This window comes from Pongo abelii, chromosome 2, assembly GCF_028885655.2.
Source record: "Pongo abelii isolate AG06213 chromosome 2, NHGRI_mPonAbe1-v2.0_pri, whole genome shotgun sequence".
Taxonomy (NCBI): domain Eukaryota; kingdom Metazoa; phylum Chordata; class Mammalia; order Primates; family Hominidae; genus Pongo; species Pongo abelii.
In genome coordinates this window covers 144,089,188-144,106,695 of record NC_085928.1, presented here as the reverse complement: position 1 = coordinate 144,106,695, position 17,508 = coordinate 144,089,188, and the positions used below count along the sequence as shown (strand labels likewise).

Genomic DNA, 17,508 nt, shown 5'->3' with positions numbered 1-17,508 from the left:
TTGGTAAATTAATTAGCTAATTCCTTAATAACTGAGGACATGTAATCTGCACTTGCTGATTTATCCCTGCTTGGTTGTCAGGGTGGACATCATTACTTTTTGCCAGTCCATTCCACCTCCCTGAAATTGCCTCATTAAAGACTGATTTAATAAAGTAATTTAGGGAGGAATTCAGATATTTTCACAACATCATTCAGTTGCTTCTGTCTTTCCCAAATCACTGGTGTGGGGTTTTTTGGTTAGTGCTATAGCTTGTAACTGCTGGTCCAGTTTCCTTCTGACTTTCTATCATCCAACATTAATGTCTCTCTTTTTGCCTCGATTGCCCGCATCCTTAATTGATTCTGCCTAATTTCCTCACAGGAGCCAAGCTTAATTCCCCAGACTGCTGCCCTTGAGTCAGCCTCCAGTAAATTCTCTTCCCCTTAGCAAGGCTTTAGCATCACCAGCTAGCAGGTTTCGGAGACTTTGGACAAAGCCAGGCACTTATTACGAGTTTGAGCCCTGACACTGAGGGAGCTGGTTGTCACCAATCAGATGTCAGCTGGCTTTCCACTCATCCTCTAGCTGTCACCGAGAGCAGGGGCAGGAGTGTGTACAGTCAGATGGCTGCTTCTGGTTAGCAGTATGTCCCCTATAATCCTAAAACATCACTTGGTTCCAAAGGCCCCAAAAGGTAGGGAGTGGCCATCTAAGCCTTCTGGGAGATGCAGATTCATTGGATAACCTTAAATTATCACCAAATCTGATGCTGGTGTATAAGGCCTCTGAAAGGGACATCTTAGCTCCCCCACCCTTATAGCTACACCAAAGGATGGCACTCACGAAGATGAGTTATGTCACTGGTGCAAACCATCTTTTCATTTCACTCTCTATACCACCTACAAGTGTATAGATCAAAACAAAATCTTGATTTACAAAAGAGCTGGTACAACATTGCGCACCTGTATCCTAAAACTTAAAGTATAATAATAATAAAAATAAAAAAGAAAAAGAAAAAAGAAAAAAAAATTAACTTACCATGTCAGGTATGAGGAATGTGAGGTCAAATGTTTTTTCCATTTCCCCAATAGATGTTTTCACATGTGGAAAAAAAAAAAAAAGGTTCTTGAACTATGCATCAGGACAACTGCATCCACTGCTGCTTCGGCCACTGGCTAGCTGTGTGTCCCCAGGCAAGGCAGCCTCTCTCTCTGAAGAGCTGACGCCTCCCTCACCTGTCAGAGAGGAGGCCTCTGAAGTCACGTCTCATGAGGTTCTGCATGGGGCCCTGGAGAGAGAATTATTATCAAGATTACCAGTTAGTGATCTAGCTGTAAGGGTAGTGTGTAAGAAAAGGGAAAAGAGAGCACATGGGAGAAATATAAACACACTCTCAGATTATAAGAAATCAAGTACATAAATTGTGAAAGATAAGTCATGGTTTGTTTGTCCTGCTGCAGTATAGAAACCACAGTATTTTCAACAAAATACCAAAAGAAAAGCATACTTCATAGTCTCTCCTACAGGCACACTCCCTCCCTTTTTCCCTCACTTGGCTCACACATCCTAGGAGAGGTGATCAGATTTGGGAAAGTCTACTGTGATCAGAGCCCATTGGTGTAGGGTGCACCTGCCCACCCAGATATTTCAGCCACACTGCTGCTGGGGCCTGGCATTGGTGCTGACTGTAGGAGCATCACACAGTTCCTATGGCAGGGCCCGGATCATCTCAGTATAAAATAATACCAAATTAATACACTAGGATACACTGCACCAAACTGGAACACACAGATCTTTTTAAATAATAAGGATAATGCATTCATAGAAGACTCAGCAGCTTCAGGGTTCATCAAGGGTAACCCAGGTAATGACATTGCCTTCTGCTTGGCTGCCCCTCTGTTCAGTCTCTTCCCATCAGGCCACATTTGGTGGCCATGTGGTCCTTTGCAGCCCTTGGGTCTTCTCTGATTGAGTCCCTGAGCCCCTGATATTGCTGGAGAGGGGGTTCTACAGCTTTCTCCAAATCCTCTAGGGTGCTCCTTGGCAGCTTGTTCAGGGCATCTTACATCCATGTTTTCATTGTGGCTTGGGATACATATCAGCCGTGAGCTATGGAGGCGGAATTGAGGTTGTCAATTTTGGAAAGTAGAAGTGAAGATTCTGCAGTCTGAGGTCATTAAATAAATCTCCTTGGGTGATATTTTAGGCTCTGGGATGGCTGGTCGGAGCTCTTCAGGAGGTGGAAATGTTTCTAGTGCTCTGCCCCTCCTTCAATGCTCTCTCAGCTCCCGCCTGCAAAGTTAATTCCTCCACCTTTGGGCTCTCCAGGGCTTTGCTTATAGACTGGCATTTTATAAGCAAAGTTCTGGAGACAGTTCCAGTGACAGTTCCCATATCCACCCTCCTTCCAACTATCAGCACATCTAGGGCAGCCACTGAGCCTTATTTTTGGGATATGATATTTTATTATGTTGTTATATTGTGTTGCGTTGTATGGTGCCATGTCATGTTATAGTACTCCCTGCTACAGTGCTTTATACATAGTGTGTGCGGCCAGTGATCTTTTGATGACGTGAAAGAGTTGTGGTTCATCCTGGCTAGCAAGAGAGGCTGGAGACAAAACTCCTGTGAGTTCCACAATCATCGTCTTATACATACAGAGGATTTTGCACGAGAATTATGGCATATTAACAATAATGCTTTACATTATGACCTTCTTTGTCCAATTCATCTGGCACATTGCTGCCAGGTAATAAAACATCCTCATATCAGAGTTAAGCATAGCATAAGCTTATAGCTGAGTTTATATTTTCATCTTTTTTCTGCCCCAGGCATTCCCCACAGCCTTCCCAGCTTCTCCTCAGCCTGTCAGAGAAGAATCAACCCCTGGAGATCATTTAATGCCAACATTTCTCTCTGCCCATGATAAGCCTGGCAAGGTGTCCCTAGAGGTGACCACTAGACCTGGGAGGTGACCTTATTTCCTGGCTCAGGGGCCACCACCCCCACTCAGAGCAGTATAGGTGGACATCCCTGCCCCTTGCTTCTTCTTCCTGCTTTCCTTTCCAGGGCTGGGGCAGGCTCTCACTACTGCTCCCTGACTTGGTTTTTCCAATCTTGCCTCCACTTCACCCCCTTGAGGGCAGGATGTCCCCCTGGGCACATGGCCTAGGACATGGCTTCTCCCAGGAGGATATTCCATACCCATTCTGATTTACCCCACCGCCTGGAGGCTGCACAAATGCTAAATTCCTGTCCTTCCTTCCCTGACTCCAGGTGGCTCTGAGCAGAGGACAAGCATCAGTGGGCAGCATGTGCAGAGGTCCGCAGCTCCACTAAATCAGTTCACCTTAATGCAAAACGAGCCATTCTCCAAGCCCCATTGTTCCCAGGACTCCCCTTATCCCTCCACATCATCCGGGAAAGTGATATGCACAGACATTCTAGGCAGCAGTGGAAAGTAATTTCTTGAAGAATATAATTTTAAGTAGTATTTATGGCTTTTTTTCCAATTCTCAAAGTAACATATAATCATTATTAAAAATTTAGAAAATATAGAGAAGTTTCAAGAAAAACATTAAAATCATCTATAATCTCATTGCCAAGAGATCAGGTGCCTTTTGTGCCATCTCTCCCCCTCTCACTCCCTGCCCCTCCTTCTCTGTGCATGCAGGCAACACACACACACACACACACACACACACACACACACACACACAGCATCGGCATGACATTGTGCTGACTGGAGAGACTGACATGCTGTTGTCAGTTCACATCATGTCAGGGGCACTGCTTAGCTCACTAAATATTTTTCACAACATTTCTTCTCCTCACCCAGTCTCTGAGTAGATGGGGCCCCACCTCCTATCGAATGTCTATCCCACCCCTACACCTCCACCTACTCCTCTGGCCTTGCTTTCCTCTGGTCCCTCTCTGCTAGCTGTTTCCTCTCAGACTATAAACACATCCAGACTTCCTCATCCTAAGAACAACCCCCTCAGCCCTGCATCTCCTCAGCTCTCCCCACCACCCTCCGCTGTCTGCACTGCAGAGAAATGAGGAGAGGGCACTCCAGGCATGCAGGCTGCCCCTTCTCCTCCTCTTTCCATGGTCTCCTCAGCTCCTGCCTCCATCCGCCCTGCAGTGGCTTATGGCCTTTGCCAGCAGAAAATCACAACACTGGGATCTAGTTTCTCTTGCAGTCTGTCCCCGTGCCCCCAAGTGCTCCCAGAAGCCTTCCCACAGAGCCCAGCTGGTATGTTCTCATGGGATTCCTTAGAGGGCTTAGGAGGCCTGAACCTCCTTTTGTGAAGCAACAGGCAAAAGGGCGGGGGCTGGAAAACTTCCAAGCCCCTAAGGAACCTCAGCACTAGTGGCCCGGACTTGCCGCAGGTGAGCAGAGGTTAAGGCAGACACGGTAACACATCATCACTGCATACATGTGAAGAAACACTGATGGCAGGGAAAGTAGAATCTGTTAACCCTCAGGACATCACATTCGATCCCAATGACTCTCTCAGCAAGTGACATATATTAGTAATATTTAATCCAATATTTTGCTAATTTTAAATTACACGTTCATTTTTACAGGGAAGATTCCCCCGATTCCTATGGTAGATGCATGGCCATTTCACCCCATTACCCTGGGAGGCTCCGTGGCCCTCTTGTTTAGAGCAACTGAGGCTGCAGCCCTGGTCTGTGGAAGGGCCCAGCCCCATGGGCCCATCTCATTGAAACACGCCCCACCAACACCCTGGACTGCAGACTCAGCTCAGCTGAGTAGAGCACAGGGTCAGCACTGAGTTGGGGACTGAGCAGCTTGTGTGATGCTCAAAGGAGCCCCATCAAAGGGGCATCAAGCACATCCTCGGTTTCACAGGTTTTGTATCTATTACACCAATTTTCCATGAGTGCAAGGAAAATGTCCTGAGGAAGGGGCACCTTTTCTAATTTACACAAAGGCCCTAGGAGGGCTAGCATGGGATGTCCCTAGGTCAGACTAGCAGTGAAATTGTCTGCACAGTCCATCCCCTTGGCTGTCCTTGGGGGAGCAGGGCTGCTGAGGAGCAAGACCAGCTGGCCGGGAAAGGACACCCAGGGGTCTTGCTTTGGCCTTGGGCTGGTGCCCATAGCCCAGGCCTGGGCCTCAGGGTTTTAACTCCAAATGTCTAGTTTTATGTCTTCCTCAGAGGTGATCCATGCCCATATTCCCATCCAGGTTCCCAGAAAGCAGTGCCAGCTCTACTATAAGCAGTGGGGGAGCACAATGTCAAAAGGACCCCAAAGCTCAGGTTGACTGGTCAGCATTTCCATTCCCCTCAGGACAGCCACAGGAGACTCCAGAATTGTGGCCAGGGCAGGCAGTCAGCAAATGACCTCAATGCACCATGATGGCTTTTGCACCATGTTCACAAAGGACAGAACTGCCAGTCAGACCTGAGGAAACTGGCAGCTGGCCAGTCCTCCCTGGGCCAGGGCTGGAGACACCCACTGCCTGCCCTGGGGTTCCCGTGCAGGCATCCTTGGGAAGAGTAGCAGGGGAGTAGGGCTTGGCTTCTGTACCCTCACAACCAGCAACTCCCCGACATCCCACCCGTGTCACGAGACCCATCTCTTCAGTCGCATGTCCAGAAGCACCCTGGTTCTCCCAGCAGCTGTGCTTACTCCTTACATGTAGGTTTTGTTGCAGGAACATTGTCATTTCTCGGGTCCTATTTTCTTGAAGCCAGCCTCACGCTTGCCCCCATTTTTTCCTCCTGAAGAGCTGCTTGAGGAGCGTGTCAAGCAGGCTCTAGGGATGAACATTTCAGAAGTGATCTGAATGGTGTTGGTCTCAGGGGAGGAGCAGACAGCGGAGACTGCAGCCAGTCTGTACCGACAGGACCAGCCAGCACTGTATCTCCCTGTCCCCCATGCCCAGAGATAAAAGCCCTCAAGGCTGTTTATATGTGAGTACAAGAAGCAAGAAAAAGGATAGACAGGGAGAATTGATGGGCAGCAAACATGCCTGAAACCTGAGACCATGGACAAACTTGGAGGCAAGCTGCAGCAGGATCCCCCTCTCAGACCCCCTGTCCTGCCCCCAGGCTCGCCGGAGTGCAGTGCATGACCGTGCCTGGCTACTCCAAGGGTTTCGGCTACCAGACAGGGCAGAGCTTCTCGGGGGAGTTTGACCATGCCTGGAATGCTGTGTACCTGGAGGGAAGATGGCACCTGGTGGACAGCACCTGGGGCAGCGGCCTGGTGGACACCACCACCTCCAAATTCACCTTCCTGTAAGTACTTGTCTCAGTTCTGCTGGGTGTCTGGCAGGTGGAAGTGGAGGACGTGCCAGGCTGCATGAAGCAGCAGGTGGAGAAGGCCAAGCGGGAGGGGAAGGAGAGCCAGGAGGCCCCACGCCCACTCCTCCCTGTCTCTGAAGTGGGCTGGCTCCAGGCCAATTGTGAGGGCCCAGACCCTTTTGTCACCTCACCCTCCGCTGAGAAACTCCCCACTCTGACTCCCTATAACTCCCTCCACCAAAGCACTGAAAGCCTGCAGCGTTTGCCCCCAGACCACATGTGAGGAAAGGCAGGGCTAATAGCCTTCTTTAGTTGTTGGCAGGTTCCCTTCCAGACTTTGGCCATTGACCACATTACCAGGCACAAATGCCAGAATGTTCTCTTACTGCTTTGCCCAGACACCAGACTCCTTCTCCTCTCAGGTCTGAGTGAGACCGTATCACATTTCTGAGGAAAGGGCTGTGGTTTTTGGGGAAGGGGTGCTATTGGCGGTGCAGGGTCACTGTGAGGCACAGTGGGGCAGGGCGGCTGGGGTGCAGGGCACTGGAGCATTTCTGTCCTCTGGGGCTCTGGCCAATCCTGGCCTTAACCTGAGGCTACATACAATATTCTTCATGGATCATGATGTTATCAGCAGCTCAGATCCCTTTTTATTCAGAAACATGAGTGTGCTCTCTCTGATTTTTGCAGCTTAAATCTTGACACTCCCACACATGGGACAAATACAAGCCGTGTGCACACACATCCTACACACAGGGCTCGCGTACTCACAGATGCCCTCTTTACCTCTGTTATGCTCAACACTGCTCCTCTTAGGCAGAGCAAAGCCTCCCCCATCTCAGGAAGGGCCTCTCTGTTCTTCTCTTGATCCCCATTACTGACATCCAGAGAGGCAGCACTCCAGTTGGCCCTGGAGAGCCACAAAAGGTCCCCACCAGCACAGCTGCACAGCACAGAAACAGGCTGGGGTAGATGGAGGCAGTGAATTCAAGCGCTCTGTCTCCCTGCCTTCCCACGACCCCACTGCGTGGTCCACAGGCTATGCCTTTCCCCTCTTTGAACTTCTGATTGTCTTTGAGCATGAGGGAGTCAATTTTCCCCTCGACAGCCTAGGGCACTGAGTGCAGACCACAGTTGCAGGCTGTGGCCTTCCCTTAGAAGGGACCCCAGACCCTGCCTTGACTATAATTTCTGGAAGCATCCACTGAGGAGGAGTCTCCAGTGCCCATGTTAGGGTTGGAGATGGTGCCTCTTCCCATCCAGGGTGTCCATAGGACCACTCCAGTGGGTGTATTGGGCCCCTGCCTCCCCTGCATGGAGATGGCTGTTAACCAGCTTGTCTCTGCTCCAGCTACAATGAGTTCTACTTCCTCACCCACCCTGCACTGTTCATCGAGGACCACTTCCCAGACAACAAGAACTGGCAGCTGCTAAAACCTCCTCAATCTCTGAGGCAGTTTGAGAACAACATGTATCACAAGAGTGAATTCTACAACAAAGGGATGCTGAGTGCCCACCCGGAGACTTCCATGATCAGAACAGGTGAGCCCAGAGCAGGTGCCAGTGTGCTAGCAGCAGGAATGAAGCGTTTTGCACTGTCCTCCAGGAGCCCGCCTGAGACTGCTCCCTTCCAGGGCCATGGCCTGTGAGCTTAGCACAAAGCTTGTGTGTGCATGTGGATGTGTGGAGGCTGCTGAGGCAGCCCAGGCCATCAGGGCAGGGGAGGGGCATAGGCCACATCAGCAGGGACAGAAGTTCACTCACACTAGCATTAACCCAGAAAGGGATGTGTCTGAAGGCTGCAGGTTTCCTAGAACTTGAAGGCTGAACACACAGCCTGGCCTGTCACAGAAGCCAGGGCTGGGCAGTTCCTAGCTGGGTGAGTCTCTCTCAGTTCACATAGCAGGGAAAAGGACTGCATCACCCTGGCTACATATAGCCCCTGGGCTCAGGTCCCCAACAGAAGCTACTGGCCTGCTGTGTTCTCTTCCCCAACTCCTGCTGGAGAGAATACATGGCCTCAGCAGAGCTGGAATCTGGGTGTTGGTGGTCCAACCAGCAAGGATGGGGAGCAGCATGGGTCTCCCAGGACAGGTGGGGCCAGTCCCACCCGAGACAGAGAGTTGGGGCAGACTTCCTTAGGGAGGTGGCCACTGAGCTGGGTCTTGGGAGAGGAGAATAGGCATAGTAGCTAGACAGAGATGAACATGTTCTAGGCAGCAGAGGAGAGGCGGGAACACAGTAAGCCCCCAGCCTCCAAACTCAGGCACCCCTGGATGAGGGCCAGGCTCCAGCACCTCTGCCTGGCTGGCTCAGTACCCCTCCCTTCTGGAGGCGGGACCCAGCCATTTCCAGCCCACTCCCCTGGAGCAGTATAGGATACCCAGCTTAGCCATCTCCCATGGCTGGCCTGGGCTGACATGTGATCTCCCAACCCTCACCACAGAGCCATGGCAGCTGAATATGTTTGCACACTCTGAGGCATACGGGGGCTACCCTGGAGGGCCAGAACTGGTCACAAAAAAGCAGGGCCTTCTCTGGAAGACTGTCTCTTATGCCTCTCCAAGGCCTTGGCGCCTGATCCAGTGCTGGGCACACAGCCTAGGCACGCTGCAGAGCCCTGTAAGTCGGGTCAGCCCAGCCTCCCACACCTCAGCAAAGGACTGCCTGGTGGCACCGTCTCTGCCACTGGGGCCTCCATCCACCCAGGACAGGAGGTCTGAGCTCACACTGACTATTAGCGCAGGGTGCCTGTGGGTGGGCCCAGAGCCCCTAGGGAGCTCCAACCCATGCTTCAGGGCAATGGGGCAGTGAGGAGCAGAGGTGTCCCCAAGTTAGTTCCAACTGACTTGTCCCTTCCACCACACAATGGCTTCCTTTGCCAGGTTGCTGAGCTCTTGCATACTCTTCCAACTCCAAATACCTGGCAGCTCCCGCGGCTAAAATAACAGTGTGAAGTTGCTCAATTTGAGAATCCATTTCCTATGCTTACAACAGATGGAGGGCTTGTTCAATGTATCATAGGCCATTGAAATATCGGAAAGAACTGACCAGGTCAAAGCAACACCAAACTGATGTCATTGAGTGGAGTTTGCCTTTTTAAGAAACACAAAAATATAAACACCAGATTCCTTAATTTATAGAAATCTAAACCTAAATATGATTCCATATATCTGATACATGTTTACAGAGTATTTCTTTGTGGCAGCTAGTTCTGTTAAGAGTGGGGAGGGGAAGGAAGCAAAATAGGGAAACTGAGGTGAGCAGAAAGGAAAGGAAAAAGAGGGCACCTAGATAGGGGGGTGGAAAGCTGCCAGGCTCTAGGAGAGCACCATGGAGGGGAGAGGGGAGGAGGACGGGAGAGGGGAGGAGGAGGAGGCAGGGGGAACTGGAAGAGCCATGGACTCCCACAGAGGTCTGCAGGGGTGGCCAGTCCTTTATTTCAAGTCTTCCCAGTCATTCAACACACCTTTGGCAAGAACCCTCTGGGTGAGGCACCGCAACCAGGCACTAAGATGTGGCAGGAAATGAAACAGGCTAGCCCCTTCACCACAGAGCCCACAGGCCAGCAAGGAGTTCGGACACTACACAAAAATGCTCACATGATGAATTACAGCAGTGGAATGTTCCCTGAAGGACAGCCAGGGCTAGGAGAGAAGCTGCCAGGGAACTCAGCCTCAGCTGAGGGGTCCAGGTGGGCTGCTTTGCCATGGGGACATTACCATGAAGCCTTATCCAGGTTTGGGGGAAGTGGTGGGGAGGGAGGAGAGGGTAAGAGGACCCTGAGGCATGAAGAGGTGTAGCCTTGGAGGATCTGAGAGAGTGCTTGATACTGGTGAGGCAGGAAGAGACAGGCTTCTCCACGGGTCTCCAGCTTGAGGGCTCTGCCGTCAGCCCAGGAGTAGCCAGGTGGATGTTTTCAAAGGAGCCCTGGGGCTGCTGTGTGGGGTGCTGGGTGGCGCTCCACAATCAAAGGTGAATCGCAGGGGGATCTGGGCTTCACTCTGCAGAAAAGACTCACAGCCAGTTGTGAGATGGAACAGGACCAGGGGCCGTGAGCAGTGAGGAGCTGAGGTAGCTTCTGCCCACTGAGCTGGTTCAGAAGTGAGGGGAGAGGAGGGTTTCCACCAAGAGGGGATAGCAAGTCTATTGATCTTGGTCACCTTCCTTTGGAGGTTAACATGGGACAGATGTGGCATGCAGTGGCTGAAGGCAGTAGAGAAAGCATGTAGACAAATAAAATAGCACGAAAGCACCAAGAGTCACACAATTTCAGTGTAACAGAAGGGGAAGCAATGGCATTGGAATTAAGCAGTGCTCAGAGGGTGGGATGAGGGCCAGGCCTCAAAGAGTAGGGGTCGCAAAGAGGGGAGAGTACTCAGATGAAGGCGTGGAGGCCAGCAGCCTAGGTCCTCCAAGGTCTGAGAGGCCTCGTTATTAGGAAGTCACTGGAGGGCGGGGGCAGAGGGAAGTCACTGGAGTGCCAGAGAGCTGACAGGCAGAGGGGAAATGGAGGCAGTGGGGGGATGTGTGGGAGTGTAGGGCAGGTGCAGAGTGGGCAGTATCTGAGAGGGCTGGGACAGCTTTTGAGGTGGGACAGCCGTGAAGAAGGTAGAGGGGCTGTCTAAGCAGCCTCCCCATCACGCTGGCCCATGTGGGCCTCTCCCATTCCTGAGGTGGGAGTCGGCATGGAATGCAGATTCAATGAGAAGTCTATTCAGGCCTTTGTCCTAGAGCCCAGGCACAGTGTTCTGCCTCTCCCACCAAGAGTCCAAGCTAGGGGGAAGTTCCTAGGGACATGGATCAGAGAGCCTCTCTCCTTCCTTTGCACTCAACTGTGAACGGGGCTGGGGAGGTTGCTGGGGCTGGGAGCAGATGACCAGCTTCTGAGAGAATTAAGGCCAGACCCTAAGAGAAGCCATGGTCCCTCCCTGTGACCCTGGGAGCCAGGAGGGACCAGGCAGTGGGTCCTCATGGGCTACAAAGACTGGAGAACTGAAAATCAATGACCAGGACAGATGAAGATGAAACTTCAGAGCAAGGGGAGAGATGGGGGGTGGAAGTGTGGGGGTTGCAAAAGACCCTCCTGTGCACACTCTGACTCTTCAGGACCCATTCCTGAAACACGGCTAAGATACACCTATGTGAGAAGCATGGGGTGGGGGAGGTGGGGATCAGGGAACTGCCCCACCCCAACCTCCTGTGCACAGTCTCAGGGAGTGAAGCCATTCTCACTAGTTTTAAGGACAATATGTTGACATGACAGCATTGACACTTAGACAGATGCTGGAGGGAGCAAGGTGCAAGCTAGACCTGAGACTTGGGGGAGATGGTGCCCCTCCTGACCCACGACCCTCTCTGGACACCGGCAACCTTCATCTAATGTGAATCAATTGGGCAGGATGCACACATACAGCTGGGGATAAATTTTTCTAGAGGCCCCTTAGCTTTCATTTCTCTCAAAGAAAACCACCTGAAGGGAGTAGGGAACCCTTCCAGTGGTGTGCTGCCGCTGGCTTATGCCAGGCTCAGTGAAGTCATATTGGTTGCTTGAAATGGACTGTGGTGTAAGTATTGACGCTGTGGACATAGGCAAGCAACATAAGTCAGGACGTTTTTCTCCCAGGGAGACAGTTGTTAAACATTTACCAGCACATCGGCACATGCTGGACCCATCTCTGCTGACCCTGAATTTCTCTCCCCAGTGAACGGGAAGGCCACGGTCACCATTGAGAGCTGCGCCCCTACACTGTTCATGTTCATGCTCAATGGCAAGCAAGAGCATGGGCTGCTGAGCCTAAGGAAGAATGGGATGAAGTTGGAGGTGTACCCTCCAACCATGGGCACTCACAAGCTGCAGATCTTCGCCAAGGGCAACTCCGACATCTACAGCTCAGTGCTGGAGTACACGCTCAAGTGCAATTATGTGGACATGGGTGTCCAGCTGCCTGCTGAGCTTCACCAGCCCGTGGGCCCCAGCTGGTTCTCGGAGCAGATGGGCATCATGAAGCCCTCCCACCCTGACCCTATCATCCACACCAGCGACGGGCGCTGCTCCATCAGCTTTAGCGTGGAGGAGGGCATTAACGTCCTGGCTTCCCTCCACGGGGATGATGGCCCCATCACTGAGGAGACACAGCGGCGCTACATCTTCCAGCTGCACCGGGAGAAGCAGACCGAGCTGAAAGTCCAGCTGCCCCATGCAGGCAAGTTTGCCCTCAAGATCTTTGTCAAGAAGAGACAGGAACCAGGAAACTACATCTTTGTCTTTAATTACCTCCTATGCTGTGCCAACACCAAGGTGAACTGGCCCATGTTCCCTGAGAGCTTTGGCAACTGGGGGCAGGACAATGAGCTGCTGGAGCCTCTGTCAGGTGTGCTTCCTGCCAACCGGAACGTCCCATTCAAATTGAAGCTGCATGGTATTGCCAAAGTCCTGGTAAAGGGGCAGGACACATGGCCCCTGACCCTGAACCACGAGGGCTACTGGGAGGGAAGCTGCAGCACAGCTGGCTGCCAGGAAGTCTATGTCATGGTGCTGGAGAATGCCAACCACAATTTCTACTCCTACATCCTGAAATACAAAGTGAATGCCCAGTGAGGGCTGTGCCCCCGGTCTTACCCTCCCAAAGGGCCAAGGCCAGACCTCCCCAGGGAGGGCTCAAGGGAAGTGCAGGGAGCCCTGGACACCACTGAGTCTGCATGAAATCCCTTCTAGGCCTCTGCCTCAGTGTCCCACCTCTGCCACAGGAGCTGTGATCTTTGTGTTCCGAAGCCTTCACTCAGGTGTGGCTGTGACTAAAGGGACAGAGGCAGTGGCTCTTTAGAAGGAAAAGGTGCTATGTAAATCGAAGGTATTGTAAACTGTACACCTGCATCCAGATGCCCCTTCTCGTATTAGTGCTGCTGTTGTTCTTGTTGTTGTAGGGTTGATGTGGGAAAGCAGGGATATTGCCCAGGTTGACAGCTTTTCACGTGATGCTTAGAGAATTCTCTTCCATGCCCAAGGGGACATGATTTGCAAGGCTGGGTTGTCCTTGAATCACAGAACCCCTTTCAAGCAATATCACCGTGCCTCTCGACAGCTCCGGGCCCCCAGGGAATCTTGGACTATCTTCTCCTCCCAGACCTCATCATCTTCCGCATCCTTCTGCCTCTTCATTAGCTACTTCTTGTTCTTCAAGAGCCCAAGAAAAAGGGTGTGGTGAGGAAGCTAGCTGACCCACAACTAGCTGGAAGCTGATCATCTCCAACGTCCCTAAGTATAGTCAGGAATGTGACAACCAGAAAGTTGTGAGGAGACTGGAAAGCAAAGAGCAGCCCATGCCCACTGTGGCTGTCCAGGAGGGAGGGACACTGTTGGCAGAGCTGCAGCCTGGGTCTGAGGGTGTAAGACCTCCAGCTCTGCTCTGAGAGGAGTACGCAGGGCAGTTAGTTCAGTCTAAGGCCTGGAATGCCCTCCAGGCCCTCGCAGAGCTTGGGCCTCAGGCCCCTGCTCCGCCTCCACAGGGAGCCTCCAGAGGCTGGCCAGGCCCTTGGGGAGTCTTGTGGATAGCCCTGAATAAGGACCTGGGCGCAGATCAGGTGAGTAGTGCAGTGCGGCAATGCCGAGGAGACTCACACTTTAACAGGGCTCTGCCTGCCCCCAGTGTCTCTACCAGCAAAGCCAGGGCTGGGAAGACTTCCAGCTGCGCGGGAGCAGCTTTTGTGCCTGTCTCAGAGAAAACGTCCTATTCCGTCTCCTTTCCTCCCTTCTCTGAGAAGACACCCCTCTCCAGTCTCACCTTGCATGGGGACAGCTCAGGGCCCCTTGCTTGCTCAGGCACAGACTGAGAGGCCTCAGATGCCCAGCTGGCCCTCAGCAGCACCTCAGGCTGCCGTTGCCATGGCAACGGAGGAAAGGCTGGCTTCAGCGAGGGCAGATGAGAGGGAAAGGCAAGAGAGGCCCCACATGGCCACTGCAGAACCATCCTGGCACACAGACACGCTCCCTGCTGAACTCCCGGCTTCTCCAGCTCCGTGGCCCCTGGCTGTCTCATTGGCCCCCCACCCCTGAGAGCCAGCACTGCCTGGCACCTCTCCCCACAGCCCCTCCACAGGCCTCCAGGCTCAGCCACAGCCAGGGCCAGCTGGGACCCTCATAGCTTCCTCCGTGGCACTCACCCTCACATCCCTGTATCCAACAAATGCTCACAGAGTGCCTTGGTAAGTGCCAGATGCTTGGGCTACAGAGGTGAACCAAGAGGGCCTGGCCCCTGCCATCCAGAGCACAGGGTGAGGAAACTGCCAGGCAGCAGCAGCCTCCCCTGCCCAGGCCTGACTGAAGATCCAGGCTCCAGACACTTCTGTTCATTATCCCCCGGGATCCCTCCCCTAAAAGTCCCCACTGCCACCCAGCAGGGTGGCCTAGCCCAGAACCAGCTCACAAGGCCGGGGGCCTCGAGCACAAGGGGTGTCTCCCCTGGGGGGCTGAACTGTCCTGGGCAGGTCCTGCGCCCTCCGCAGTCTGTGCCACCCAGGCCACCCAGCCAGCCTCGTGTCACTCACACCTGAAAAATGCACAAAGGCCCCGGAGGCATAACAGCTATGCACCACCACAGGGAAACAAAGGGAGTTTTACACCCTGAAAACAGCCTTCTTGCACACTTCTGATCTTATGGGCTGAAAGAAATGTGTTTGTTTCATCAAAACAGTAAGCGCCTTCGATGACGCATGTCACTCACTGGACCCCGCGCTGGCTGCCTCCCTTAGTCCTGCTGGAGACCCCCATACCTTTTCGATATGCAATATAATTAATCAATACATCCTGGAGCATGCAGAGAATGCCACCCAACAAAATAGGAGCTGTCCCCAGCACCAGAGAGGGAGGCCCCGCCCCTCAAAGCACCGCAGGGCGTCGGCAAGCCCCTCCCTCTCATTTAACCAGGCACCCCCTTTGTAAAGACAGCTGTAGGCGCAGTCAGAAAATCACCTGCATTTCTTTCCACCGAAGTAAAAATACATGAAATGAAATCTAATCTTCATGAATTTTTACACGCATGCTGCTCAGGGTAGACATTCGGAGTTGCATTTTGAAGGCTTTTCTTTAAATCCCCATCTTTGTTTCCCGGATGACGAGTCCCAGTCGCCGGTGGAATGGCACGGGCGCCCCCAGGTGTCCGAAGTGCGGAGCTGCCGGCGCTACGCACCGCGAGGCTGATCTATCACCGGGCTTTTTACGCAGAACTTGAAAATGCCGTGGAAATGTTTATGTTAAAATCACTAAGTGCTTTCTCGTGGCTTCTCAGTGCTTCCTTATATGTACACGGAGGACATCTTTGTCACGCACAAGCTGTGAGGACATCCTGGGGGACAACCTGGTGTGTTGAAAAGACAAGGGATGTGATGGGACTGTTTTGCCTGGAAATCACCTCTTGAAACAGAAGCACTTGACATAGGACTGGATGGAACAGCTGTGACTACACTCATTACTATACCATTGAAGGACTGGAACCGATCAAACTCAGAAAGTATCTGCTTGCAATTCTCAGGATGGCAGCCCCCAGGCCACAGGGCAGAAGGGAACGGAGGGTGGAGGAGTGGTGGGCAGAGGCACTACAACCACAACTGCAGTTCACTTCTTTCCAGCTTGTTTCAGAAGTGCCACCAGCTCAGCTGGACTCCATTTTCAATCTGATTATGATCATTGTGAGTTCCCCATATGTTACATTGTCCTACCAGGACAGCCTCCTCACTGCCTGCTGAGATTAAAAGGAAATAAATAGACTAACTGAAGCATGAAGGATTTCGGCTAGACATAAAGAACTATTTCCTGTTGTTAAGCAGGAGGGACAAGTTGCCAAGAAAGTTTGTGAAATCCTCTTCTCAAAGGACTTGAAAAGGAGAAAAGTTTTCCCAGTGGTCTGAGGTTTTAGATGCCATGTTCACTAGAAGGAGTGGGTTTTCTCCTCTCCAAACCAATTAATTCCTGAGATATCTTGGTCTGCCTGCAGCAAACAGAGGGTTAACAGCATCACTACATCATTTGCTATTGGCAAAATTTTCAAAGATGGTATGCCTCTATAGCCCACCTTGGTTTATCTTAGGTCTATAATTTCTTTTCATTTGGAGTAAGTAGTCGGCAATTGAAAGAGGTGATTACTTCTCATAATGTGTGCATTGAGTTGTGTGGGCCAGTGGCTGTTGAGTATGCTTTCTCCATGTTGTTGCTGGTGTTGTTTTTCAATAAAATTTGTATTCATTTTTATCCAACAATGTAATTATTGATTCATTCTTATCATGTATTTCACAAGGTGGGAAATGGAGAGAAACAGGAAAAACGCTTTCATGTTCAAAGGAAGCCCTAGAAAAAAATCGATGTCCCAGCCAGTTGAACGCGACGGTGAGATGCGAATGGAACGTCAGGCAAATAGCTATTTCACATTAAAGAAAACATAATTAGGTTCGCTCCAGCCACTCTGTGGTTCACATGCCTTTGAAGAACATGAAGGCACTGTTTCTTTCGTTGAATCTTGTTTAACTTGAAAATTTTAAAGTCAATCCTAATTTATTTTTATAGTGGGAGAAAAAAAATTTGCCAAAAATGCCTATCAGCCTACTTTTCTTTTGAATGTATATAAATATGTACTTCTTGATATTCATATACATGCAGAAACTTTCCAGCCGGTCACCTAAGCAGATTATTCATAAACTAGACATTTAGAGAAATACAGAAAACGAAAAATCCAGACATTTCTGAGAAGCTGCTGTAACCATGGAGACCATTCTCGTAGCTGTAGTGTGAAGGACAAAAAGAACTTGTGTTCCCAAATCTGGCTTCGTCATGTCTCTCGCTGCTAGATCCACAAAAACGAGGCCCAGCATGCTTCTCCTTAGGAAGGAGACCCGGCAGCATATTAAGAGGAAGTCAGAAGAAACAGCCTTCCACACAAAAGAAGGAGTAACTCTTGAGTTATTAGAACAGTCTGAAAATGCCATCCGCAAAGCTGGAGTGGATGACCTCCAACGTCCCTTCCAGTCCGGAGAGTTTGTGATGCCGTGTCTCTGTGAACAGATGCTGGCAGGCAGTGGGCCTGGGGTTGTCAGTTACAGAACATCTGAAGGGCCCTGCTGTGGAACATCTGAAGGGCCCTGCTGTGTTAAGAGCCTGCCCCTGGAGCCCCTGGCAGACTGCACTGCTGGCTCCTCTCTTGCCTGAGGGCAAGGGGCTGGAGAAAGCCCAGCAGAGGGACCAAAGGGGAAGAAC

General features: G+C 51.5%; 1 protein-coding gene across 1 annotated transcript in view; it reads left to right on the top strand.

Moving 5' to 3' along the window:
* The window catches only part of KY (kyphoscoliosis peptidase), a 51,287-nt gene extending 34,773 nt beyond the window's left edge, over positions 1-16,514 (top strand). The window contains exons 9-11 of the mRNA XM_024244260.3: positions 6,069-6,257; positions 7,615-7,805; positions 11,969-16,514. Coding sequence (XP_024100028.1) covers positions 6,069-6,257; positions 7,615-7,805; positions 11,969-12,864 — 1,276 coding nt within the window. The 3' untranslated portion in view covers positions 12,865-16,514. The remainder of the gene's footprint in view (positions 1-6,068; positions 6,258-7,614; positions 7,806-11,968) is intronic.
* The last annotated feature ends 994 nt before the right edge of the window (positions 16,515-17,508 follow it).